The sequence below is a fragment of the Oncorhynchus nerka genome, linkage group LG7, assembly GCF_034236695.1.
Source record: "Oncorhynchus nerka isolate Pitt River linkage group LG7, Oner_Uvic_2.0, whole genome shotgun sequence".
Lineage (NCBI taxonomy): Eukaryota > Metazoa > Chordata > Actinopteri > Salmoniformes > Salmonidae > Oncorhynchus > Oncorhynchus nerka.
Window position 1 is genome coordinate 50,982,933 of NC_088402.1, and position 26,921 is coordinate 51,009,853.

A 26,921-nucleotide genomic window follows, 5' to 3' on the forward strand; every position below is an offset into this window, starting at 1 on the left:
CTGCCATTATTTTTGACATGGCAGGAGAGTTACAATATCAGACATAATAACCTACTCTTTGCAAACTCCACAATCCTGTGATAATACTCGTCTCGTGCGAATCGACATCGCTCGTGTTTTGAGATAAATGTCTGAGTTTGACAGGTGTTATTCGCGATTTGAGCAAGAAACAATAACTGATTCGATAAATTAAACAAAGTGCTGCTCGTAGCCTTTTAAATGAAGGGCCTACATGTATCAACTTTCACAGTGAATGCTTTTGTTTACGTTTTGTGCGAATGAATTGAAGATCCCCAAATGCATCGTAAAAAACATTTTTCGGGGGGTCATTTAGGACATCTTCTACTGCGGATCGCTCAAATATCCTAATGATTATGATCACACTTCCTCAATTCAAATATTATGGCGACACTATACCAAAGATAGTTTGTTATGGTTTAGAAATTTGGGAAGCAAGCTCGAGATATCAGTGTACCCTGCTATTGCCCGGACTTGTTGAAATATTTTCACGCTAAGAAAAAAAAAATCCAAGCTTCCGTTATAACTGTCAATTTATAAAACACTTTTTTTTTTTTTTACGCAAGAAATACAGGGGGCAGTTTGGAAAAAACGAATCCCGTCCGAATCGTCCTCTTGGATAACGGACATTTTGGGGTCATACCTACATAACCAACGTTCTCTAGTAATATTAGTACCGTGCGAATAGGGCTTTATTAAACCGCAATTTTGCACCAAACAGATTCTTAAAACTTGAAAACCCCGCCTACTTGACAACCACCATCTGTTTACGAAAAGTCACGGGTACAACGTGGACCCGAAGATGATAAGGATACATTTTACTGGGGTTTGGAACGGTAGCCTACAAGGGATTAATTTCAAATAGTATCGTATATGTTTCGGATAAATTGGCAAACTAAAGGGATATGAAGGATATGAGACAATTGGTTCGACGTCCTTTTAAGGGTTAAATGTGTTTTCTTCCCTAGCTGAAGTGGTTTTCGGAGATTAGTTGTTGCCGTTGGAACGCGCTTTGCACTGGGCACATTTCATTCTCGCTCTTTCAAACAGTACATGGAAACAATGGCGAGGCGCAAAAAGGCACATCGGGTTGGAATTTAACTGCGCGTAGCCATAACGCAGGTTGAAAACGGGCTTCGATAAAACAGAGTTCGGGGGGGGCAACCAGAGTCGGAGCGAGATGGAAAGCCCGACCGAGAACCCAACCAGGGCTGCGGAGTATCTGAAGGAGCTTAATAACATTATCGAGACCCAACAGGAGTTACTGGAGATGCACAAGACTAGGATAGAGGAGCTGGAGCTGCAAGTGTCCGAATTGTGTTCGGAAAACGCCTGCTTGAAAGACCAGTACCAGCGGCACCTGGCTACATGTAGGCTGCTGCAACAGGGCAACAGCCACGCAACGTTAGGTGCTATAAAGGAAAACATCACCCAAGAAAAGTAAGAATTTATTGCACTCACTGCACTATTGAAAAACATTTGATGTCGCAATTAATGTCCCATATTTGACTAAATCCTTGGCAGGAATCTGCTCTTTAAACCCCAGATAAACGCACACCAACTAACGTACACTTTTGTATAATGTTATAGATTAAACAAGCCTCTATAGACTTATAACTAATAACATAGACTAAAGTAAAAGATTGCATCGAAAGTTATTTTCTAAGCGATCAAATTGGACACGCATTCTATTTCAGCCAAGCCAGTAGGCTTGAAACGCCACAATATAACGGAACGATAATAGGCCCTACATAGGTAAGTGGCAATGCCCCCAACATGTTGATACCTCTACCCAAGGTATAACAAAATACAACCGTGTTTCTCCATATATCTAAGTTCTCCCATATGTGAAATGGATGGTTGTGTAAAAATATTTTACTGCAAAAGTTGTTAAATTGATAGCTATTCAGACACCCACTTAACTGAAACAGTGCAGAATAATACCTGGCTGGAGGGGGCAACAACCTCATGAAACCCATTTCAAAATAATGTTTTTATTTAACCTTTATTTAACCAGGTAGGCTAGTTGAGAACAAGTTCTCATTTACAACTGCGACCTGGCCAAGATTAAGCACAGCAGATTGACGCATACAACAACACAGAGTTACACATGGAATAAACAAACATACAGTAGAAAAAAGTATTTATGCAAATGAGGTAAGAAAGGGAGGTAAGCAGTAAATAGGCCATGGTGGCAAAGTAATTACAATATAGCAATTAAACACTGGAATTGTAGATGTAGAAAATGTAGAAAATGACTGTAAGTCGAGATACTTCTGTGCAAAGGAGCAAGATAAATAAATACAGTATGGGGATGAAGTAGTTGGATGGGCTGTTTACAGATGGGCTATGTACAGGTGCAGTGATCTGTTAGCTGCTCTGACAGCTGGTGCTTAAAGCTAGTGAGGGAGATGTGAGTCTCCAGCTTCAGTGATTTTTTTTTGCAGTTCGTTCCAGTCACTGGCAGCAGAGAACTGTAAGGAAAGGCGGCCAAAGGAGGAATTGGCTTTGGGGGTATGAAGCGAGGGCCAGCCAACGAGATGTCGCAGTGGTGGGTAGTATATGGGGCTTTGGTGACAAAACGGATGACACTGTGATAGACTGCATACAATTAGTTGAGTATTATGTTGGAGGCTATTTTATAAATTACATTCGAGGATCGGTAGGATGGTCAGTTTTACGAGGGTATGTTTGGCAGCATGAGTGAAGGATGCTTTGTTGCGAAATAGGAAGCCGATTCTAGATTTAATTTAGGATTGGAGATGCTTAATGTGAGTCTGGAAGGAGAGTTTACAGTCTAACCAGACACCTAGGTATTTGTAGTTGTCCTCATATTCTATTGACTCCAATGCTTCCCACAGTTGTGTAAGTTGGCTGGTTGTCCTTTAGGTGGTGGAACATTCTTTATTAACACGGGAAACTCTAGAGAGTGAACAACCCAGCATCGTTGCAGTTCTTGACACAAACCGGTGAGCCTGGCACCTATTACCATACCCCGTTCAAAGGCACTCACGGCTCGGACGTACTAGGTGGGCTGAGTAGTTGAAGCACAGGGACATGCCTAACAAGTATGGGGGCAGTGAAGCAAACCTCGCTATATGAGCCACATTACAATTCCCAGCAAGCGGATTAACCCTATAGCCACTATGTGTAGATTTGTTTCTTTCACACCAGCGACCCGAGTTGTATTCCCTGACCCACCGTTTCCTACAATACCAAAAGGCTAAAATATCTTTGTGAGGTTACTACGTGTTGTAAAAAGGTTGTTTAGTATTATTACAAGCAGTGAAACTTGTATTTTGAAGCAGTGACAATGTCATTTGAATAATGGTGTAAAAACCCTGTTATTTGAATGTTTCATTCCATTTGGATCAATTGTAGGTCTACTCTTGACCGATTTATAAGGTCTTGAAAGGCACAGGACAGTCTGGCTGTATTTTTACTACTGAGCCGGTCACGGGTGCACCTCAGCCACGCTCAAGGTACTAAACGATATCATAACCGCCATCGATAAAAGACAGTACTGTGCAGCCGTCTTCATCGACCTTGCCAAGGCTTTCGACTCTATCAATCACCATATTCTTATCGGCAGACTCAGTAGCCTCGGTTTTTCGGATGACTGCCTTGCCTGGTTCACCAATTACTTTGCAGACAGAGTTCAGTGTGTTAAATCGGAGGGCATGCTGTCCGGTCCTCTGGCAGTCTCTATGGGGGTGCAACAGGGTTCAATACTTGGGCTGACTCTTTTCTCTGTATATATCAATGATGTTGCTCTTGCTGCGGGCGATTCCCTGATCCACCTCTACGCAGACGACACCATTCTATATACTTCCGGCCCGTCCTTGGACACTGTGCTATCTAACCTCCAAACGAGCTTCAATGCCATACAACACTCCTTCCGTGGCCTCCAACTGCTCTTAAACGCTAGTAAAACCAAATGCATGCTTTTCAACCGTTCGCTGCCTGCACCAGCATCACCACCCTGGATGGTTCCGACCTTGAATATGTGGACATCTATAAGTGCCTAGGTGTCTGGCTAGACTGTAAACTCTCCTTCCAGACTCATATCAAACATCTCCAATCAAGTCAAGAGTCGGCTTTCTATTAACAAAGCCTCCTTCACTCACGCCGCCAAACTTACCCTAGTAAAACTGACTATCCTACCGATCCTCGACTTCGGCGATGTCATCTACAAAATTGCTTCCAACACTCTACTCAGCAAACTGGATGCAGTTTATCACAGTGCCATCCGTTTTGTCACTAAAGCACCTTATACTACCCACCACTGCGACTTGTATGCTCTAGTCGGCTGGCCCTCGCTACATATTCGTCGCCAGACCCACTGGCTCCAGGTCATCTACTAGTCCATGCTAGGTAAAGCTCCGCCTTATCTCAGTTCACTGGTCACGATGGCAACATCCATCCGTAGCACGCGCTCCAGCAGGTGTATCTCACTGATCATCCCTAAAGCCAACACCTCCTTTGGCCGCCTTTCGTTCCAGTTCTCTGCTGCCTGTGACTGGAACGAATTGCAAAAATCGCTGAAGTTGGAGACTTTTATCTCCCTCACCAACTTCAAACATCTACTATCTGAGCAGCTGTACATAGTCTATCGGTAAATAGCCCACCCATTTTTACCTACCTCATCCCCATACTGTTTTTATTTATTTACTTTTCTGCTCTTTTGCACACCAATATCTCTACCTGTACCTGTACATGACCATCTGATCATTTATCACTCCAGTGTTAATCTGCAAAATTGTAATTATTCGCCTACCTCCTCATGCCTTTTGCACACAATGTATATAGACTCCCCTTTTTTTCTACTGTGTTATTGACTTGTTAATTGTTTACTCCATGTGTAACTCTGTGTTGTCTGTTCACACTGCTATGCTTTGTCTTGGCCAGGTCGCAGTTGCAAATGAGAACCTGTTCTCAACTAGCCTACCTGGTTAAATAAAGGTGAAATAAAACAAAATAAAAAATAAATGCTCTGTTTGTTGCCAATCATCATTTTCCCAAGTCATCCTATATAGTCTAGCCACATAGGCCTATGCTCCCGGCAGGCCCAGTTATTTAGGAAAGCTTAACACGCGTTTTGCCTCCTTTTCCGGTCCGAGTCACTATTTATGACCTAGAACCTAATGCTTCAATATAGCCTAAATATTTGTCAATTAACTTTTAATATGTATTACCTTTTTATGTGTGGCATGAACATAACCAGTCACAAATAATCCGATTAGGCTACCTCAAAAGTCTCTTGTAGACTACCTGTGTACATTCATCCATTCCACTCGAATATAATTCCAGCATCCAAACTGTGCCCCGGCCATTTGATGAATGGAAAGAGACATCCGTTACAAACCACCAAAAAGTTGAATGACATTCGTAGATTGTCAAGCCAGGCATTTGATACTGAGTAGGGAGGGATGTGTTTTCTGTTTGTGGAGATGGAGTATGTCAATTGTATTGTGATGTTGAAAACGCAAACTATGATGAAAAGTGCTCGATGTCAGTAATTGGTATGCAGTTATGCGTTGCTTTTTGGTTGCATGGTGCTTTGGCACAGAAACCTGTTGGTGGAAAATTGTTGCATATATTTTATATAATTATAAATATACCGTCAAAAGGTTTAAAATCTGATTTCCCCCTAGCTGTTCATTGTCTGCAGCCGGCTCTGATAAAAAAAAATAATAATTGGTCACATACACATACAGACTGTGCCACAAAACCATGCTGAAGTGGTCAAGTTGATATCCATGTTTATAAACACAGGATTACTACAGTTATTGTTATATGTGGTGGTAATTGTTATTTTTTTAGTTCATTTTATGAGAGGGGAGGGTGTGCACTTTTTTTTTTTTACAGTACAAGGGGATGGTCATGTGAAACTGTCCATAATAGAACTGTCCATCAATAGGCTACCTACCGCGTTCTCCCTGTGGGCCTGAGCTGTTGGGCACATTAAATGGAGGCTTTATGCACAGTTTGATCTCATAGAAGTGTTGCCATACAGAGCTTGGAATATGACCTTATTTAGAAATGTTTGAGGCACTGCATTTCATTCAAGCACCTGGAAGTTATTGTGTGGAGCAATCCGTTTTTAATGGGGTTTCAAACATTTCATATGAATGAAATGTCCTTGAAATCATTTTTGGCAAATGTTTTATTTATTCCTTTGTTCCTGACTTGATGGGCTTTGTTTTCATGACATCTGTTTTGTGGTAACCATGTTTACAAAGTAGTGTGCTATTATGTAATCTAATTGTGTAAATCAAGTTTTATCTTGCATCCGGTTGGCCGGCATTAGACTCAAAAATAGATTTGCAGTATGACTGTCTGAGGGTCATATTATTTGTTTTGTCGTCAATACAAAAAACTGCCATGGCTTTCCCATGGTTTCATCATCATCTCAGCCTCTCTCTGTCCTGGTCACTCGTCCCAGAGACCAGACTGAGACTCCAGACTGTCAGGTTCACTAGTGTCATGGAGTCTGTTTGCTCCCTGTTTGGTAACCTCAGTTGGCTGAGGACTCTCCCATGCCAGGCTAGCTTAGCCTCGGTGTGCTAGTCTTTTAAGTGGATTTCGTGTGTTGGGCAGGGACATAAATCCAGGATATTTATGGGATGCGGTACAAGCTCTGGGATAGATCAATTATGCAATTACTTCCATACGTTTCATTTTTATGTAGGAGGGCAGTCTGGGTGGCTCTTGTCTGGGAGTGATAGGCGGTTTAGCCACCGAGGGTGGGACAGGTTAGGGTAATGGAGCATATATCACAGACCGAGTGATACACACGCTGTCAGGATTACCCTCCTCAATTTAAAAGTTCATTAAACATTTTTTTGTCACATGCGCTGAATGTAACAGGTGTAGAACTTACAGTGAAATGCTTACTTAAAAGCCCTTAACCAACAATGCAGTTAAGAAAATATTTACTAAATTAACTAAAGTAGAAAAATAAGAGTAACAACAGTGAGGCTATATACAGGGGGTACCGAGTCAGTGTGTGAGTATAGGTTAGTCAATGTAATTGAGGTAATATGTACACTACCGGTCAAAAGTTTGGACAGACCTACTCATTCAAGGGTTTTCTTTATTTTTTACATTTTTCTACATTGTAGAATAATAGCGAAGACATCAAAACTATGAAATTACACATGTGGAATCATGTAGTAACCATCACCAAATTCACCGAGAACACATTATATAGGATGAAGAAATAATACTCTGAGTCGCAGTTCCATACTACTTGTCAGACATAGAGATCTGATACTGTGTACTTGTTGGGTTGGGATTGGTGTGGGATGTTGGGGCTATGTGGGTGCCTTTTACCATTTCGTTGGATGCTTCATGTCTGACTCATTGTTAGAAAAATGTTTCGTCCAAATTGGATGTTGGGTACTATTTTTATTGAATATTGTATGACTCCTATTAATTAAAATGTCCTATTCTGGTCCAATCAATTAACTTAATTTCTCTGAGATTAAATTATAAAAAATAATGTTGCAGGAATGCTTATCTGTTTCTAACTACCAAAACGATTTCAGAACAATCTGAGATGGTGGGTGTCATGGCTTTCTGAAATAACATGGGACACAGCTATCAATTGACCTATCAACAATCACCCATATTAGCAAACTTATTTCATTTCAAACTTCACATTTCTATAGTTGGGCCCTATAGGTTATTTATCATCATGAACGACATTTGCAAAATGTCCACAATAAGTGGTCGGTGTCAACAAGGTTTGGTTTATCGTCCCGGCTCTAGTTTATATAAACTGAGTGTACAAAACATTAAGAACACCTTCCTAATATTGAGTTTTGTCCATGTCTCAAGGCTTACAACTCCTTTAACTTGTCTCCTCCCCTTCATCTACACTGATTTGAAGTGGATTTAATAAATTACATCAATAAGGGAACATAGCTTTTACCTTGTCAGTCCATGTCATGGAAAGAACAGGTGTTCATAATATTTTGTACACTGTGTACATCATTGGTTAGGTGATAGCCAATGATGTATATAAACCCTGGATGACTGACGTATTGAATCATCGCACAGCCATTTTGCTACTCCTCCTCCGTTGAATAAAATATGTATTCATTATTTATTAATGTCTATAATTTTATTATTATTATTTTTTACATTTACCTCTTTTCCTCCCCAATTTCATGATATCCAATTGGTAGTTACAGTCGATTGCTGCAACTCCCATATGGACTCGGGAGAGGCGAAAGTCGAGAGCCATGCGTCCTTCAAAACACGACCCTGCCAAGCCACACTGCTTCTTGACACACTGCTCACTTAACCTGGAAGCCAGCTGCACCAATGTGTCGGAGGAAACACTGTACAGCGGGCGAGCAAAGTCAGTTTGCAGGAGCCTGGCAAGCCACAAGGAGTCGCTAGCGCGTGATGGGACAAGGACATCCCAGCTGGTCAAACCCTCCCCTAACCTGGACGATGCTGGGCCAATTGTGCTCATGGGTCTCCCGGTCACGGCCAGCTGTGACACAGCCTGGGATCAAACCCGGGGCTGTAGTGATGCCTCAAGCACTGCAATGTGCCTTAGACTGTGCCTTAGACCGCTGCACCACTCGGGAGAACTTCTATATTTGTTTTTTGACATGTAAATGCTATTACAGACACCTTAATAATACTTGTAAATTATATTACGTGAACCGAACATAATTTAAAATGAAAATAAAACCTTTTCCTTAAAGTATTTTTTTAGAAAGTATTAGTGATACTGTCCCCACTTCAACAAAGAAATGCACATAATTTTGTCCTGTAGAATTCCATGAATTCCTGTGGAGGACTGCTGCTTCTGGGGAATACCAATATGGCGTCCATTAGCTTTTAAAGCCTCTAATTGGACAATACGTAGCATCAGCCTCCCAGGGTTTACATTATTGGTGATAGTACTGGAGGCCTAGGCTATGTGATGCTGGTTACTAAGCAGTCTGTGCTCTTCCTCTTTGATCCTGATGAAATATGACAGAGATTATGAATGTAAAGTGGGTTTTATACAGTTTCCAGAGTGGTGTGGTGAATTATTTTTTTATCTGGGCACGTAGTTTTTCCTGACCTGGTAACCTAAACAGGTAAAACTCTGGGTTTTATACCGTATGACTTGATTTATCTGTTGTAAAGTGGTTTAATATGGGCTAGGATGAGACCAGAGTTCTAGTGAGGTCACATGGCTTTAAAAAACTCCCCCTTGGGGAAGATGAAAATCCTGTCAAAATGCAGCAACCTTGTACCTGTTAATATTAATTATATTTTAAAAGACTCTGCGGGTTTCTTATACACAGACGCAGAGAAAGCAACATGTCTGGACAATAAAACTCACATGGCTGAGCTTGCTTTATGCAGGTTTCCATCGTTTAGTCCTGCCACTGTAGGCCAAATAACAAATGTACTCAGTCTGTCAGCTATTGTGTTTAATGAATAATTCAAGTTAATAATTTTGTATTGAAAAAGTTTAGGTTGCCTAGTCAGCCCAGGTTTGAATATAAAACAAATGTTATCCCATTTACATTTTGGGCTATAAATGCACAGCATTACCACTTTGTTTACCCTGAATAGTCTTGTGTCGATATATTTTATTAAACTAAATCAAAAGTGGTGTAGTGCGGCCACAACTGATTGAAAAGTTCTGTGGCAAATGCCTCCTTGCAACACGTTTTCCGCCGGTCCTGGTTGTCTTGCTGGTTACCGAATTCCTAAATGGCATATACATGTGGAAGGCAATTTTAAATTGTGATGTCTCCTTATAAATAGCAGGACTGCCTGAGATCTGTAAAGGTCATTTCAGCTGAAGAAAATGTAATTAAAATGGTGTGTGTACATGACACTTAAACTGATCATTATCTAAATCATTATCTAGAGATTGGCAGAAAAATTGAATCAAATGTTATTTGTCACATACACATGGTTAGCAGATGTTAATGCGAGTGTAGCGAAATGCTTGTGCTTCTAGTTCCGACAATGCAGTAATAACCAACGAGTAATCTAACCTAACAATTCCACAACTACTACCTTGTACACACAAGTGTAAAGTGATAAAGAATATGTACATAAAGCTATATGAATGAGTGTTGGTACAGAACGGCATAGGCAAGATGCAGTAGATGGTATCGAGTACAGTATATACATATGAGATGAGTAATGTCGGGTATGTAAACATTATATTAAGTGGCATTGTTTAAAGTGGCTAGTGATACATGTATTACATCAATTTCCATCAATTTCCATTATTAAAGTGAGCTGGAGTTGAGTCAGTATGTTGGCAGCAGCCACTCAATGTTAGTGGTGGCTGTTTAACAGTCGGATGGCCTTGAGATCGAAGCAATTTTTCAGTCTCTCGGTCCTTGCTTTGATGCACCTGTACTGACCTCGCCTTCTGGATGATAGCGGGGTGAACAGGCAGTGGCTCGGGTGGTTGTTGTCCTTGATGATCTTTATGGCCTTCCTGTGACATCGGGTGGTGTAGGTGTCCTGGAGGGCAGGTAGTTTGCCCCCGGTATTGTGTTGACCTGCAGACCTACCCTCTGGAGAGCCTTACGGTTGTGGGCGGAACAGTTGCCATACCAGGCGGTGATACAGCCTGACAGGATGCTCTCGGTTGTGCATCTGTAGAAGTTTGTGAGTGCAGCAGCGCCTCCTTCACAACGCTGTCTGTGTGGGTGGACCAATTCAGTTTGTCTGATGTGTACGCCGAGGAACTTAAAACTTACTACCCTCTCCACTGCTGTCCCGTCGATGTGGATAGGGGGTTGCTCCCTCTGCTGTTTCCTGAAGTCCACGATCATCTCGTTTTGTTTTGTTTTGTTGACGTTGAGTGTGAGGTTAGCTTGATGACGAGTTTGGAGGGTACTATGGTGTTAAATGCTGAGCTGTAGTCGATGAACAGCATTCTCACATAGGTATTCCTCTTGGGGCGGCAGGGTAGCCTAGTGGTTAGAGCGTTGGACTAGTAACCGCAAGGTTGCAAGTTCAAACCCCCGAGCTGACAAGGTACAAATCTGTCCTTCTGCCCCTGAACAGGCAGTTAACCAACTGTTCCTAGGCCGTCATTGAAAATAAGAATTTGTTCTTAACTGACTTGCCTGGTTAAATAAAGGTACAAAAAAAATGGTCCAGATGGGTTAGGGCAGTGTGGTTGCGATTGCGTCGTCTGTGGACCTATTGGGGCGTTAAGCAAATTGGCGTGGGTCTAGGGTGTCAGGTAGGATGGAGGTGATATGGTCCTTGACTAGTCTCTCAAAGCACTTCATGATGACGGAATTGAGTGCTACGGGGAGGTTGTCGTTTAGCTCAGTTACCTTAGCTTTCTTGGGAACAGGAACAATGGTGGCACTCTTGAAGCAAGAATCCTGCCATCAATCCACGGTTTCTGGTTTGGGAACGTTTGGGACCATTTTCTGTAATTCAGGTCTTCTCACGTGCTGCTCTTTGTCCTTATTTTTATAATGCCTATTGAATATGTTACTGCATGCTGTTAAAGCAGTGTGGAAAGGATAGGCCTTCCGTCATATCATCAGACACTAGATAATCATCAGCCTTTCGTGTCATTGAGGCAGTATAGTCTTGAATGTCAAACAGAAACCTCTCTTATCTTGAGTTTCGCTATTCTCAAGGACGTAGAACTTTAAAGTTCGCCTATTTCTAGCCTACTATTTTGTCTCAAACAGCCTTAATGATTTTATTTTAGTCTTGGTGTTATTTTTATTCCCTCGGGTCTATTTATACCATGGGCAGAAAAAAGAACAGTCTTTCAGCTGCTGGATGAGACGTCACTTGTTAAACTGCCACTTATCTTGGGTTCTGTGCATGATTAGCTCTCTCTTTCCCCCACATCTCCTTTTCAAATCACAGACCAGTGGGGAGAGTCATAGGGACACCTGACAATAGGCCTTGTGTTGCCAAGTAAACACACGTCTCCCTGGATGGTTCTGCACAGTGAGGCGAGCCCCTGGGAAGCGCTGCATGTCAGGTTCTGAGAGAGGGGGAGAGGGCCACTGCACATGTATTTGAGATACTATATATCCTAAACCCCAGGTTAGGGTAATTAGGTAGGGGTTGATTTGATTTCACCGCCTAATATAGGCTTGAATTCCCAAGCTGGTTCCAGCTGGAGTAGAGCTGGATTAGGTTGAGTAAAAAGCCAATTTATGCTTGATCCCAAATGTGGTCAGAGGCTTCGTATGGAGGATGTGACGCAATTGCAGAGCCTCCAGAGACATGCAGAGGCCAAATCGAGCTCCGTACCGCATCACCGTGTGCCTCCCAAATTTTATAACAATGCGGAGGGCTCTGTATAACTTCGATTTGACATGATTGGTTGATGGTGGCGGGGTGAGGTCCTGTACACTCATTTCCTTGACAACTTCCTTCGCAACAGCTCTGCTCTGCTACACAAAGCGTAAGAAGTATGAATGCCCTGACTTCTGCATATATATTCTGCGTATCACAGTAAATGCTGTATGGCCACTGTAGATAACGGATTGACCATGAAGAGCCTTTAAAGCTGGTTAAATCTCACTACAGCCTGCTATCCAGTTCTTTGTTTTACCCTACCGCACACACACACACACATTCATACCACACACACTCAGTTCTTGGAAATAAGGGAAGATGAGGGAGCAGTTGGTTTCAGAGTCAGCCGGGAGAGGAGACAGGCGGGGAGAGTGGCTCATGCTCTTCTTAATGTTTCCTAAACAGTCTGCCTTGTCAGCTCTCTGTTGTCTAAGTATTTGTGCTGACCATATGCAGCTTCTATAATCAGCTCTTGTAAAGAACCGACATCCACAGTTGCATCTTCCCAAGACCATTTAAGAGTCTCTGAATGACAGACGGACAAATGTACAGTCCATTATTCAATTGTTATGTAATTGTATTTCAGGCCAGGAGGTGCAATAAGTAAATAGGAAATAAGGTTACGCGTCATCCTCATTGTTAAACAGTATAGCATGGCATAGGTTAATCCTGTCACCTGAATGTCAAAATACAGACTGGCACAAACAGTCACTTGTACTTACAAGTGACTTAAGGCTAGCTGGCCACAAACTTCACAAATCTCCAGTTGTACTAAGTACAACATAACCTGAGCAACAAAAAAAGGTGATGTTCTGTCATTGAGCAGAATGGGTATATGTAATCATGGTATTTACTGTGGCCTGGTCCAGTCGTATTGCGTGATGCATTAGAAGGCTGCAGAAGGTTTAATAAGAGTGGCTCCTCTCTGATCCCAACAGGTCCTCTGGGAATGAATGGGGTTTGCAAGCACTTTAATGTCTTATCTCGCCAGATACATCTGCAAACTCTCATTCAGCATTCTAGCTCATTTCCCAGCCCTGAATGGCCAACATGCTGTAAACAATATTTTGGATGCTGACCCAGTCTTTGCAGAGATAGTTTCTCGAACCGCAAGATGTCAAAGAAGGGATCTAACCAAAAACATTTATTTTATAAGTAAAAAATCCAGGAAATATAAACAATTTATTCAAACCAGGTCCTCGGTTTAAAGATGTTTAAAAAACAACAACGGAGGCATCTGCAACAAAGCACTTGGATAATTAAGTAATGTTATGCATAAAACAGTTCGATCCCTCAGTGGGCCTTTGACTAAGTGGAACATAGCCATGGGCCTCTCTCTGGCAAAAAGCCCACTTGGGTCTGCTTTAATACTTAGTGCTATGCTTACGTTTATTTATATGTCACTACTTTTGACCAAGAGTGCACTATATAGGGAAGAGTGTGTATTCGACCTATGGTCTATGACAGGGTTCCCCCAACTGGGTGATTTAAAAAAATATATATATAATAATAATAAATAAGTCCTGTGGCTTAATACAGTTTATGATCCCTGGTCTATGAGTTAGAGGCTGGGGTGGTATTAAATGGAGTGTACAGTCTTGGCCAAAAGTTGAGGATGACATCCATATTAATTTTCACAAAGTCTGCTGCATCAGTTTGTATGATGGCAATTTGCATATACTCCAGAAGGTTATGAAGAGTGATCAGATGAATTGCAATTAATTGCAAAGTCCCTCTTTGCCATGCAAATGAACTGAATCCCTGCCACAAGGACCAGCTGACACCATGTCAGTGATTCTCTCGTTAACACAGGTGTGAGTGTTGACGAGGACAAGGCTGGAGATCACTCTGTCATATTGATTGAGTTCAATCAGACTGGAAGCTTCAAAAGGAGGGTGGTGCTTGGAATCATTGTTCTTCCTCTGTCAACCATGGTTACCTGCAAGGGCTTCACAGGTAAGGATATTGCTGCCAGTAAGAGTGCACCTAAATCAACCATTTATCGGATCAAATCAAATCAAATTTATTTATATAGCCCTTCGTACATCAGCTGATATCTCAAAGTGCTGTACAGAAACCCAGCCTAAAACCCCAAACAGCAAACAATGCAGGTGTAAAAGCACGGTGGCTAGGAAAAACTCCCTAGAAAGGCCAAAACCTAGGAAGAAACCTAGAGGAACCAGGCTATGTGGGGTGGCCAGTCCTCTTCTGGCTGTGCCGGGTAGAGATTATAACAGAACATGATGTTCAAATGTTCATAAATGACCAGCATGGTCGAATAATAATAAGGCAGAACAGTTGAAACTGGAGCAGCAGCACAGTCAGGTGGACTGGGGACAGCAAGGAGTCATCATGTCAGGTAGTCCTGGGGCACGGTCCTAGGGCTCAGGTCCTCCGAGAGAGAGAAAGAAAGAGAGAATTAGAGAGAGCATATGTGGGGTGGCCAGTCCTCTTCTGGCTGTGCCGGGTGGAGATTATAACAGAACGTGGCCAAGATGTTCAAATGTTCATAAATGACCAGCATGGTTGAATAATAGTAAGGCAGAACAGTTGAAACTGGAGCAGCAGCATGGCCAGGTGGACTGGGGACAGCAAGGAGTCATCATGTCAGGTAGTCCTGGGACATGGTCCTAGGGCCCAGGCCAGTTGAAACTGGAGCAGCAGCATGGCCAGGTGGACTGGGGACAGCAAGGAGTCATCATGTCAGGTAGTCCTGGGGCATGGTCCTAGGGCTCAGGTCCTCCGAGAGAGAGAAAGAAAGAGAGAAGGAGAGAATTAGAGAACGCACACTTAGATTCACACAGGACACCGAATAGGACAGGAGAAGTACTCAGATATAACAAACTGACCCTAGCCCCGACACATAAACTACTGCAGCATAAATACTGGAGGCTGAGACAGGAGGGGTCAGGAGACACTGTGGCCCCATCCGAGGACACCCCCGGACAGGGCCAAACAGGAAGGATATAACCCCACCCACTTTGCCAAAGCACAGCCCCCACACCACTAGAGGGATATCTTCAACCACCAACTTACCATCCTGAGACAAGGCCGAGTATAGCCCACAAAGATCTCCGCCACGGCACAACCCAATCGGATCACCAAGAACTTCAAGGAGAGCGGTTCAATTGTTGTGAAGAAGGCTTCAGGGAGCCTAAGAAAGTCCAGCAACATAGGACTGTCTCCTAAAGTTGATTCAGCTGTGGGATCGGGGCACCACCAGTACAGAGCTTGCTCAGGAATGGCAGCACGCACAGTAAGGCGAAGACTTTTGGTGGATGGCCTGGTGTCAAGAAGGGCAGCAAGGAAGCCACTTCACTCCAGGAAAAACATCAGGGACTGACTGATATTCTGCAATAGGTACAGGGATTGGACTGCTGAGGACTGGGGTAAAATCATTTTCCCTGATGAATCCCCATTCCGATTGTTTGGGGCATCTGGAAAAAAGCTTGTACGGAGAAGACAAGGTGAGCGCTACCATCAGTCCTGTGTCATGCCAACAGTAAAGCATCCTGAGACCATTCATGTGTGGGGTTGCTTCTCAGCCAAGGGAGTGAGCTCACTCACAATTTTGCCTAAGAACACAGCCATGAATAAAGAATGGTACCAACACATCCTCTGAGAGCAACTTCTCCCAACCATCCAGGAACAGTTTGGGGACGAACAATGCCTTTTCCAGCATGATGGAGCACCTTGCAATAAGGCAAAAGTAATAACTAAGTGGCTCTGGGAACTTGATGTTGATATTTTGGGTACATGGCCAGGAAACTCCCCAGACCTTAATTCCATTGAGAATGTGTGGTCAATCCTGAAGAGGCAGGTGAACAAACAAAAACCCACAAATTCTGACAAACTCCAAGCATTGATTATGCAAGAATGGGCTGCCAACAGTCAGGATGTGGCCCGGAAGTTAATTAACAGCATGCCAGGGCAGATTGAAAAAGAAGGGTGAACACTGCAAATATTGACTCTTTGCATCAACTTCATGTAATTGTCAATAAAAGCCCATGAAATGCTTGTAATTATGCTTCAGTATTCCATAGTAACATCTGACTGTCAGTGCATTCGGAAAGTATTCAGATCCCTTGACTTTTTCCACATTTTGTTACGTTACATCCTTATTCTAAAATTGATTAAATTGTATTTTGTGTTTTCCTTCAACAATCTACACACAATACCCGATAATGAGGCAAAAACAGGTTTGTTAGATACATTTTTTTGCAAAAAAACTAATTCAAAAGGTACATCAGAGCTATGTTTTTTGAAGGTGCATGGTAACCGTTGAATAAGATGAGGAAAAATATAAGACATTTCTACCTTTTTTTAGATTTTGTGGCATAAAGAAAGTTAACACATTAGACAGGGGAGGCGATATAAATATTACTCTGAGTAAAAGATGCTGTTTTTGGATTTTCAGATATTATTTGCATGTTATGTTGTAAATGTGAACAATAATTCATGCCACCATTTCAGATGACTTTGATGTTTTTCTTGCGTTGTACCCAATGATTTATGAACACTTGCTTGATGGGTTGATGTCCTCATTGTGGTTTTACAGACGTGTTTAATATGTTTTATGCACACACTTTATTAGAATATTTATGAAATGCATATTGTTATATTTGGTAACACTTATTTTCCCTCGACTCCAACCCCATTCGATGCATTGAACGGATGTAGGTGGAGCTATGTCTACATAAGGGTGCTAATTAAAAAGAATTCACAAAAGCTCTGACGAAGGCCTTGAGTCCGATATGTAAAGCTTATTTTAGAGCAGTAATACTAGCAAGAGCAGGGTGCGGGTTTCTTTTTTTGTAAAAAAAAATGTATATGCAGTATGACATTTACATAAGTATTCAGACACTTTACTCAGTACTTTGACACACCTTTGGTAGCGATTTACAGCCGCGAGTCTTCTTGAGTAGGATGCTGAAAGCTTGGCACACCTGTATTTGGGGAGTTTCTCATCTCAAGCTCTGTCAGGTTGGATGGGGAGAGTCGCTGCTACAGTTATTTTCGGGTCTCTCCAGAGATGTTCAAGTCCAGGCTCTGGCTGGGCCACTAAAGGACATTCAGACACTTGTCCCGAAGCCACTCCTGCGTTGTCTTGGCTGTGTGCTTAGGGTCATTGTCTTGTTGGAAGGTGAACCTTCGCCCCAGTCTGAAATCCTGAGCACTCAGGAGCAGGTTTTCATCAAGTATCTTTCTGTGCTCTGCTCCGTTCATCTTTTCCTCGATCCTAACTAGTTTCCCAGTTCCTGCCACTGAAAAGCATCCCCACAGCATGATGATGCTGCCACCACCATGCTTCACCGTAGGGATGGGGCCAGGTTTCCTCCCGAAGTGACGCTTGGTATTCAGGCCAAAAGAGTTCCATCTTGGTTTCATCAGACCAGAGAATCTTGTTTCTCATTGTCTGAGTGTCCTTTAAGTGCCGTTTGGCGAACTCCAAGTGGGCTGTCATATGCCTTTAACTGAGGGGTGTGACTTCTGTCTGGTCACTCTACCATAAAGGCCTGATTGGTGAAGTGCTGCAGACATGGTTGTCCTTCTGGAAAGTTCTCCCATCTCCACAGAGGAACTCTGACAGCTCTGGAGCTCTGTCAGAGTGACCATCGGGTGCCTTTGCCTTTCCAAATCATGTCCAATCAATTGAATATACCACAGGTGGACTCCAATCAAGTTGTGGAAACCTCTCATGGATGATGGAATGGAAACCGGGTGCACTTGAGCTCAATCTCGAGGCTCATAGCAAAGATTTAAATACTTATGTAAATAAGGCATTTGGAAAAATGTCTAAAAACCTGTTTTCGGTAGAATAAGGTTGTAACTTAACAAAATGTGGAAAAAGTGAAGGGGTCTGAATACTTTCCAAATGCACCGTACATGCGTCACCAACAGTATTGCTCCAGCAGGACCTTGGGGTGGCCATGTCAGGCTGCCACTTGAATGCAGCATGAAACGTAGCCTAGAGTAAACAAACATGAAAAGCATTCTTGCCTGATGAAATATTGATGGACAGTGTGACAAATCATGCCCAGCTCTAAAGCGTCCCTCATTTCAGTGGGGCCATGGAGCTCATGTGAACATCAGTCAGAGCTGATCGAAGGGCTGAGAGAGAATCGGGCCTTTCTGTTGTTGGTACTGTAGTGTACAGTAAGTAAAGGATCAGTGGCAGAACAGGCATGTTCTACCACTTCGACTTGGTTGTAATGAATTTGATATCTGTACTATTGGGACATTCAAAAAATAAATGTTTTCTAGTATCCACTGAAAATAAATATGTCCTCTACGGGGTAGATTGATAGGGTATATTGCACGGTTAATAATCATGTTTTATATAGATTTAATATTGCTTAATTACCCAATAAATCTGAAGGTTATGTGTTCAGATATTGGCGTTTTAGAAATGGCTGCGTATGGCAGCTCTCTGAAAAGATTTATAAATGTTGGTTAATAATTTCAATGTATGTTCAACTTCAATTGGAACATTAATATGTTATGGAAACAATGTTCAGTTATGATTTTTTAAACATTTTATAAATTGCTCCTTACTAGCTTGGCTTTGAACTAATGTGTTGATGGTCTTATGTAATCTTATTCTGGGACACACACTGTGTGTACAATGAGGACGTATTAAGGGATCCACTAAGCAGGGTGTCTGCAGACTAAGCAATCTTTAGATCATCTGAACGGGCCAGCCAAGTAAACAACCCACTTAAGTGTTTATCCAGGTGAAAAACGGGTCAGGAGAATTTGCACAGCGCATTGACATTTTGAAATGTCCTTCTTTAGGCTGTTCATTTTGGCCAAAAGCTTTTCCAGATAGAACTCTAAACAGTCAGTTTTCATATAGCACTTTATATATCCCCTTCTTTACTGTAACTAGTTACCAAACTATCTGAGTCGCAGCCCTCTCTGAGGGAACAACTGCAGGCTGCAGATTGTCCTAACAGTGTTAGCATGTGTTTTGGGACCCCTCTGTAGGAAATTAAAGCATGATATAGCAAGCTGCTTCCTGTGGCTGCTGGTGTATAGTCATTCACCCGGCGATTCTGCTGAACAATCAGTGTGCCAGGGCAAATTTACGAGCGCCTGAACTCCCTTTCTCTGGCGAAAACCCTTAATGAAATCCCCCTTCTAGATTAATGTCTACGCAGGGATGATTTGCATTCAGACCCACTTATAAATCTCTGGCAATGGCCAGACAATTTGCTTCTGGGGCTCACACACACACACAGATTCCCCCAGAGCAGCCTTCATCCTTTAATGAAGTGCAGTTCTCCAAACACTCTTGAGAATCACGCCCCAACATCTCTCAGTGGCCCGAGTCGTGCTGCTGGAGGGAAGCCAGGCTGTGCTGACCTCTGCTCGCTCCAATCAGGGCTATTAATATGGACTTAAGGTTTGGTTTGTGTCCTGTGATGTAGCCAGGGCCCGCCCCCATGAGGATGGATAATGATGGCTTTAATGAGAGCTCTTAGCTGTATCTGATGGTGGTTCTGGTAAAGGCCACTTCAAGGGGAGTGGGACGGTGGTGGGAGGGAGCACACACACTATCGTAGGGCCTGAGTCTAGTCTAGCCAAGAGCTTCCCTTTAATTTGATTTCCAACAGAGAGGGGTGTTGGAAATGGCCTCTTCTTCATTCCCTGTGTCATTTGATAACACTCTTTTTAAATACGTTACAGGCTTAGATGTGCGTTGTATCATCTGACTTCATTTCAGGCATCTATTTCAAAGATCATTGATCTTATGATTTGAATCTCTCGTAGATAGACTTGTCTGGTGGTCACAATGGAAACGGGTCTGAGGAGCAGGCCTTCCTTCCTCATATGTATTCTGGCTGCGTCCTGTGTGGAGATTCTCCTGCCTCCCTCCCATTCTCTTCCCACTGGGCACAGACATCAGTTCAACTTGTAGTTTTGATTTATACTGAACAAAAAATACAAATACAACATGTAAAGTGTTGGTTTCATGAGCTGAAATAAAAGATCGCAGAAATGTTCCATAGCAACAAAAAGCTAATTTCTCTCAAATGTTGTGCACACATTTGTTTTCGCCCCTGTTAGTCAGCATTTCTCCTTTGCCTGGATAATCCATCAACCTGACAGGTATGGCATATCAAGAAGCTGACTAAACAGCATGATCATTACAAAGGTGCACCTTGTGCTGGGGACAATAAAAGGCCACTCTAAAATGTGTAGTTTTGTCACACAACACAATGCTACAGATGTCTCAAGTTTTGAGCAATCTTGCAATTGGCATGCTGACTGCAGGAATGTCCACCAAAGCTGTTGCCAGAGAATTTAATGTTAATGTCTCTACCATAAGCTGCCTCCAACATTGTTTTAGAGAAATTGGCAGTACGTCCAACTGCCGGTAACCGCAGAGCATGTGTAACCACGCCAGACCAGGACCTCCACATCTGGCTTCTTCACCTGCGGGATCGTCTGAGACAAGTCACGCAGACAGCTAATGAAACTGGGGATTATTTCTCTGTGTTAAACGCCTCTGACCAGTCATGTGAAATCCATAGAATAGGACCTAATGAATTTATTTCAATTGACTTATTTCCTTATCTGAACTGTAAGTCAGTAAAATGTTTGACAATTTTGCATGTTGCTTTTATGTATTTGTTCAGTATACATTTGGTTGAGTTTTCGACTAGCGTGAATTCAACATGAACTCCAACCAAAAATGTCACCCTGTCATTGGATTTAGGTTAAATGTTGGGTGAAAAACGTTGATTCAACTTGATTACATTACATGTTTTTGTCGAAATGATGTGGAAACAACATTGATTCAACCAGTTTTTGCCCAGTGGGCGCTGACTGACAGGTAGCTTTTCATAATATGATGAGCTTGATTCTCATTATGGAGTGTTTAATAATGCAGAATTTAATTCGACTCTGATGGGGATTTGTTCCCTCTCGTATCTCTGCTCAAGTATTGGCAGAATGGGGATTCTCAAACTTCCACTATGAGAAAGCATTTTGCTCCATTGCTCGGGGTCACGATAGAATGAGAATCACCCCATTACCAGATATAGTTTTTATTACGTTCTGATTGAAAATGTGTTTCTTTCACAACAACTAGCTAACAATAAGAAAGACTGGGGGGGGGGACGACGACAAGGAAGCTCATATGTCCTCACTCTACCACTCAGAGGTCCCTTGGCATAGCGTACGACAGAGTTCTACTATCAACTTCTCCATCAGTCCAAGGTTGTCGACAAATATACAAATGCTCCTGAAACTTTACCAGTAGCCATCTGTATCAGGATACAACAAGGTTACTTTTTGGAGCACTTGCACTACGTTAGTTGAACTATTCTGCATAATGCACAAAACTAACTGCATCCACTTGGTTTGAAATTCTGCAGTTGACAAATAGGTTCCCTTAAAATGCTGTGATCCCGTGTCTGGCAGAGATTATGCATCATCCAAATGTTATTTTTAGCTCCATTTGTCTTTCATTTCCTCCCAATCTATCCCATTAAGCCTCTCCCAACTGATGCAACTGATTACTACTTTTTATGTAATACTTGTAGAAGGTTGGCTGTTAACTTTTGCCACTCTTGTTGTTGCCAAGTGTGAATGTGATGTGTGTGGGTCTTGGCTGTGTCGGTGAAGCCTGAGTAAACAGCTAAATATAGCCCCAGGAACCAGCCGCTATACAGCCTTGGTCATCAGAAGATGTCAGAGGTCTCAAAGAACACTAGAAGGTGTCTGGGATCCTGACAAGCGCTGGCACAATTACCGTGTAACCGACGGTTATGGATTGTCATGAAAAAAGAACCTTCGTAACCGTAAAAAAAAATTACAAATAATCCGGACGGCCGGGGAATTTGAGGTTGAGTCCGTTTCTGCTGTATTATGGACTCTACAACGTGAGGAAACGTTGTTGCATAAGCAACGCCCCCCTCCCTGCAGAAGCAGCCCATGCAGTCAGGAGCAGAGGAGAGTAGAAAATGTGCAGCCGCACAATAGTAATATAAAGAAGCTCTTCGAACGGCAGTTATTACAGTGACCACCACGTCATTTGACTGACCAATAAACGTAAACCGAGAATTCCGTGTCCGTCACAGCCCTAATCCTGACTAGTCAATATGTGAACCCAGATCTCTATCAATGTTTTTACTTTGATTTCATACTGTACACCGAAATTATTTGCAGTTGTAGTACAAACTTAGTTTTTTTTGTCTTCAGTTTCAGGTGCAGTTTGTTGGAAACTGGAAAAAAAACATCACAATGAGATCTGTGCTTCCTCCTTGTTTGTTTTCTGTGTTTTCATGCTGCCTTTGTAGAACGGCATTTCCATGTAAAAAGGCCCATGAGCACTAACGTGAAGTTCATAGGAGCACATCAAATGTGGTGTCAAATGAAAGCGAAGACTATTTTTTAAATTAAGATATGTGTATATTGTTGGTCAATTTCTTCTACAGATGATCAGGTCTATATAATTATCAAACATACATTAGTAATGGAAAGGAAACACACTCTTAAGTATTAAAATTCTCCTCTAGTAATACAATTGTAGACAAAGTTGGTACAGAGTGCAGTATGTGATAGCTCTTCCCAGGTTCTGCAAAAAGTCTAAGACATCCTGTAACTAATATAGCCTCCCAGTCCTCCTTGTGTGAGTTTCCCTGGCAACAACATTTTAATAAATCTAACCTTCCCCTGACAGCAGCAACCATCTAGTCAGCAATTAAAAGCTCAGAAGTGGGTTTGACCGAAACTTGACCTTTCATCACAAGTACAGGGTCATAACAAGGTGAACGATTCCAAGCATCTTCTGACAGGTGGCTGTTTTCATCAGTCCTGCAGCAGCCTTGTGTTCTCAGAAAACCAGTCGTATTCTCAGAACCTCAGATAGCCACGGTGGGGCCCAGACAGGAGGAGTATGAGCTTAGGCGGTTTCTGCCTATTGATAGTGTCTGAAGGCACAACACTCAAAACAGGTGTTAATGAACACACAGAGGTCTCCTAGAAGAGGAGACCTTACAGTTTATCATAACACAGTTTATTAACCCTTTAAAAGGCATGAGGCCTTGGTTTAACCCCTTTAACATATAAACCATTTCCCAACCTAAAAATTAGGAATAAACAAAGGCTTTGACTTCTGTTCAAACTGGTGTAAAGTGGGTCTTAGAAAACATCTATCAGAAAAAGTATTTAAAAGCTATTGTTTATTTTTCTAATCTGTGAACAGTCCTGGAGTGTTTTTTTTTTCTTCCCCAAATGAATATATACCGACCCCATCCAGTGTCAAAAGTGGATTGGCAGTATAGTCTCTCATTTGCATATTTTCGTGTCTCCATTCAAATGGTAAAGGTACATTTTTATTTATATATCAAGTTAAATATAAATACAATGTTAGGTTGTGGTGCCTGGCCCTGTACATTATTCAGGCAAAAAAGCTTGTCCATTTCCTGTATCATCCATAACGCATCTTATTTGCTTTATTTCAGCATCATGCCAATATTTAGAAGTCCGCTTTCATTGTAATGAAACGGGTAGGAAGGGCGGCTCGAACCCTCAACCCTCAGCCCAGCGTGCCTTCACAAGAGCCGATAGCCGCGCTTATAAACCCAGGGTCGCTACACAACCCCTACTTTCAAAGAGCGCGTTCTTGTGCTAGCCCATGGCACAACATCTTACAGGAACACGCTCACCAGCCAAGCACACGCACTGTCATGGACCCGAGGTCCAATCACTTCTCCCCACAAGGGGTACTATAGACACACATCAAAAGTTTAATTTATATTTTGTTTCTCCGTTATGTGAGATTAAAGGTGTGATTTTTTTTTTTGCCTGCGATTGTAACGTCTATATCGCTGGAATCGCCCCAATGTCTACCCTTTAGCCAGCAGTCTGTAAATGCCTGGTAGTGTGATAGATTGAAAGATTTCAGTTCACTATCTGCCAGTGCATGCTTCTGCTTCGCCTTGGCCTTTACTAAAGATTACTAAGGCTGTTCAAAATCCAAGCAATATATTCTGGAATGCAGTTGGAATTAAATGGGGAAATGAGTTTCTGTGTATTCAGCCATCTTTTGTAGGATAGGTGCTAGTCTTCAGTTTCTGTTGGGAGATGAGAAATCGGCTCTCTGTACAGACGGTCTACACATGCCAACCTATAAAATCACTGATGCCAACAGTCTAGGATTTGATTTTTGGGAGAGAAATAGAGAACTTTATTTGACTATCTTTAGTTTTAACATTTGTTTGAAAAATGCAGAAAGGTGATCATTATGTATTCATTCTGAGTCTCAATTGTAGCTGGATAGACACCATGCCACATTTCTACTTAGCTTGTACTGTAGCAGCTAAGTGGAGTTGAGAGGCAGATGAAACATCTTGCAGCAAGTCCGTCAATAAAGGCATGGCAGCTCGCTTGACAACTATACTGGTGACTGACAGCGCGTATCATTCCTTAAAGGTCTGCTCCACTCCACTCATGCCGTCCACCGATTTGCTTAAATAACTTATTGACCGCTGTTGTGCAATCACTGGAAATAGATGGAGAGAAATGGAAAATTTCTGGGGGTGTGCATGTTTGTGATGTCTGCATGTGACTTTGTGTTTGTGCAAGTGTGACGTGTGCACTTTTGACAGTTTACACAAGCGTGCGTGTGCACACGTCTATTCAGAGCTGAACTACCAGGAGAAGGACTGGAAAGGGGTATCCAATCAGCTGCTGTGGACAGAGATGGATAATTGGCTAGCTTCATGAGAACATAACACACCAGGGGATCAGACAGACTCATAACTGCTTAGCCAGACACTTCTCTCTGTAATTAGTAGTTGACAGAAAATGTGGATTTCAGTAATGGGGTAACTAGACACCCATAACTGTGTGGTGCACTGGGTCTACTTTATGATGAATGGTCTTCATTTACTTAGAAGATTGAGGAAAAGCTCTGCACGGAGCAGGAGCACATGAAGAGTTTCATTCCAAAATGCTCTATATCCATTTTCAGAATGAGCTTTTATTGTTTAAAGACATGAGAGATTTGTGTTTTTTCACCATCTTATACAGTGACTTACAATTAGCTCATTCCATTCATCTTAAGATAGCTAATGAGACAGCCACATATCACAGGCAAATATACAGTATACGAACATTCCATTCCAGCTTAACAATGGATATATAGCGTTGAGAGAGAAAAACATTTCAATACACATCTCAAATCTATTAATAAAATAATCTGAGAACAGTGATATTTTACACAAACATGAAGGTACCCATAAGCAATCATTTCTGGGGGGAAAAAACGAATGTTTGGTACTTAGAAGTTCTAGAAAACTGGATAAGGATAATGTTTGCTTTCAGGACACCCACTTTAAGTGAGCTGCCGTTGCCGAACAGGCGTCGGTTGGTGACATTGTTAGGATGTAACGCAACATTCACAAAATTGGAAAAGTTTTCTATAAAAAGTTGTGTAAATCCCACATTGTTTTTGATACGATTAAATAATTTTTCATCAGAGCTTGCAGGAATTTGTTTCATACCTGTCTGTTTTTGCACCAAACAATTTGAAATTTTCAACAATTTTGATGTATCAAGATATTTGAGGGCTTACTTTTTGAACAACATCAATACTGTTTGCAAGTAGATCCATAAAAAGGCTGGTTTGATTCTCATAGTAGTTTGATGTTCATAGTATATGGCACACATGCACATGCAGTACTTAAAAGAACCATCTTCCTGGGAAACCAAATCACTTAAAAGCACCTTGGCTAAACTGCAATTAGTCATGCTTTCAGTATCCAGAGAGAAAGAGGAAATAGCCAAATGCATGCTTCCTCTTTCATCTCAGCTTTTCCCCTTTTTATAATGTTGGCTTTATCCAAAGGTTATCTAACAAAAAGCTGCAAGGCATGTTTGGCCTTTAGGCTTAACCTCAGTAAATAATTGACTGTGTGGAATAACAAATAATGCAAGCAATTACTGTAGGTCAGGTCATCCCTGAAACAAGCGAAGGAAGAAGGAATAGGTTTGGTGATCATTTCCTCTTAGCCAGATATTATTAGGGTAATTTCTATGTAAAAGGACCCATGAGCACCAACACCTGAAGTTCATAAGAGCAAATCTGGTGTCAAATGAAAGATAAGAGTCTGTATTTAAAAAAAAAAAGGGTGAAGCATATAAGGTATTATTTGGTCCCGAGTCGCTCAGATGGTAGAGCTTGGCACTTGCAATGCCAAGTTTGTGAGTTTGATTCCCACGGGGGACAAGTAATGAAGAAAAAAATGTATGTACTTTCTACTGTAAGTAGCTCTGGATAAGAGCATCTGCTAAATTACTCAAATGTAAAATATACATTTTCAACCATTTCCTTTTGTAAATATTAGGAATAAGCAAAAGCTTTGATTTCTGGTCAAACAGATGTAAAAGGGCTCTAAACATAAAACTAGAATGTTTTTTAAAAGGTATTAGAAATACATCAAAACACAATAATGTTGAAGTAAAGACTCCTGCCATGTAATGGCCATGTACGCTTATAATCTCCACCCGGCACAGCCAGAAGATGACTGGCCACCCCTCAGAGAGCCTGGTTCCTCTCTAAGTTTCTT

General features: G+C 41.9%; 1 protein-coding gene across 2 annotated transcripts in view; it reads left to right on the top strand.

Annotated features, from left to right (window-relative positions):
* Window positions 1–669: 669 nt before the first annotated feature.
* The window catches only part of LOC115131876 (IQ motif and SEC7 domain-containing protein 1-like), a 185,306-nt gene continuing 159,054 nt past the window's right edge, over window positions 670–26,921 (top strand). The window contains exon 1 of one of the 2 annotated variants that reach the window (XM_029663945.2): window positions 670–1,458. In XM_029663945.2, coding sequence (XP_029519805.1) covers window positions 1,199–1,458 — 260 coding nt within the window. In that variant the 5' untranslated portion in view covers window positions 670–1,198. The remainder of the gene's footprint in view (window positions 1,459–26,921) is intronic. The other variant, XM_029663938.2, reaches the window with a different exon arrangement.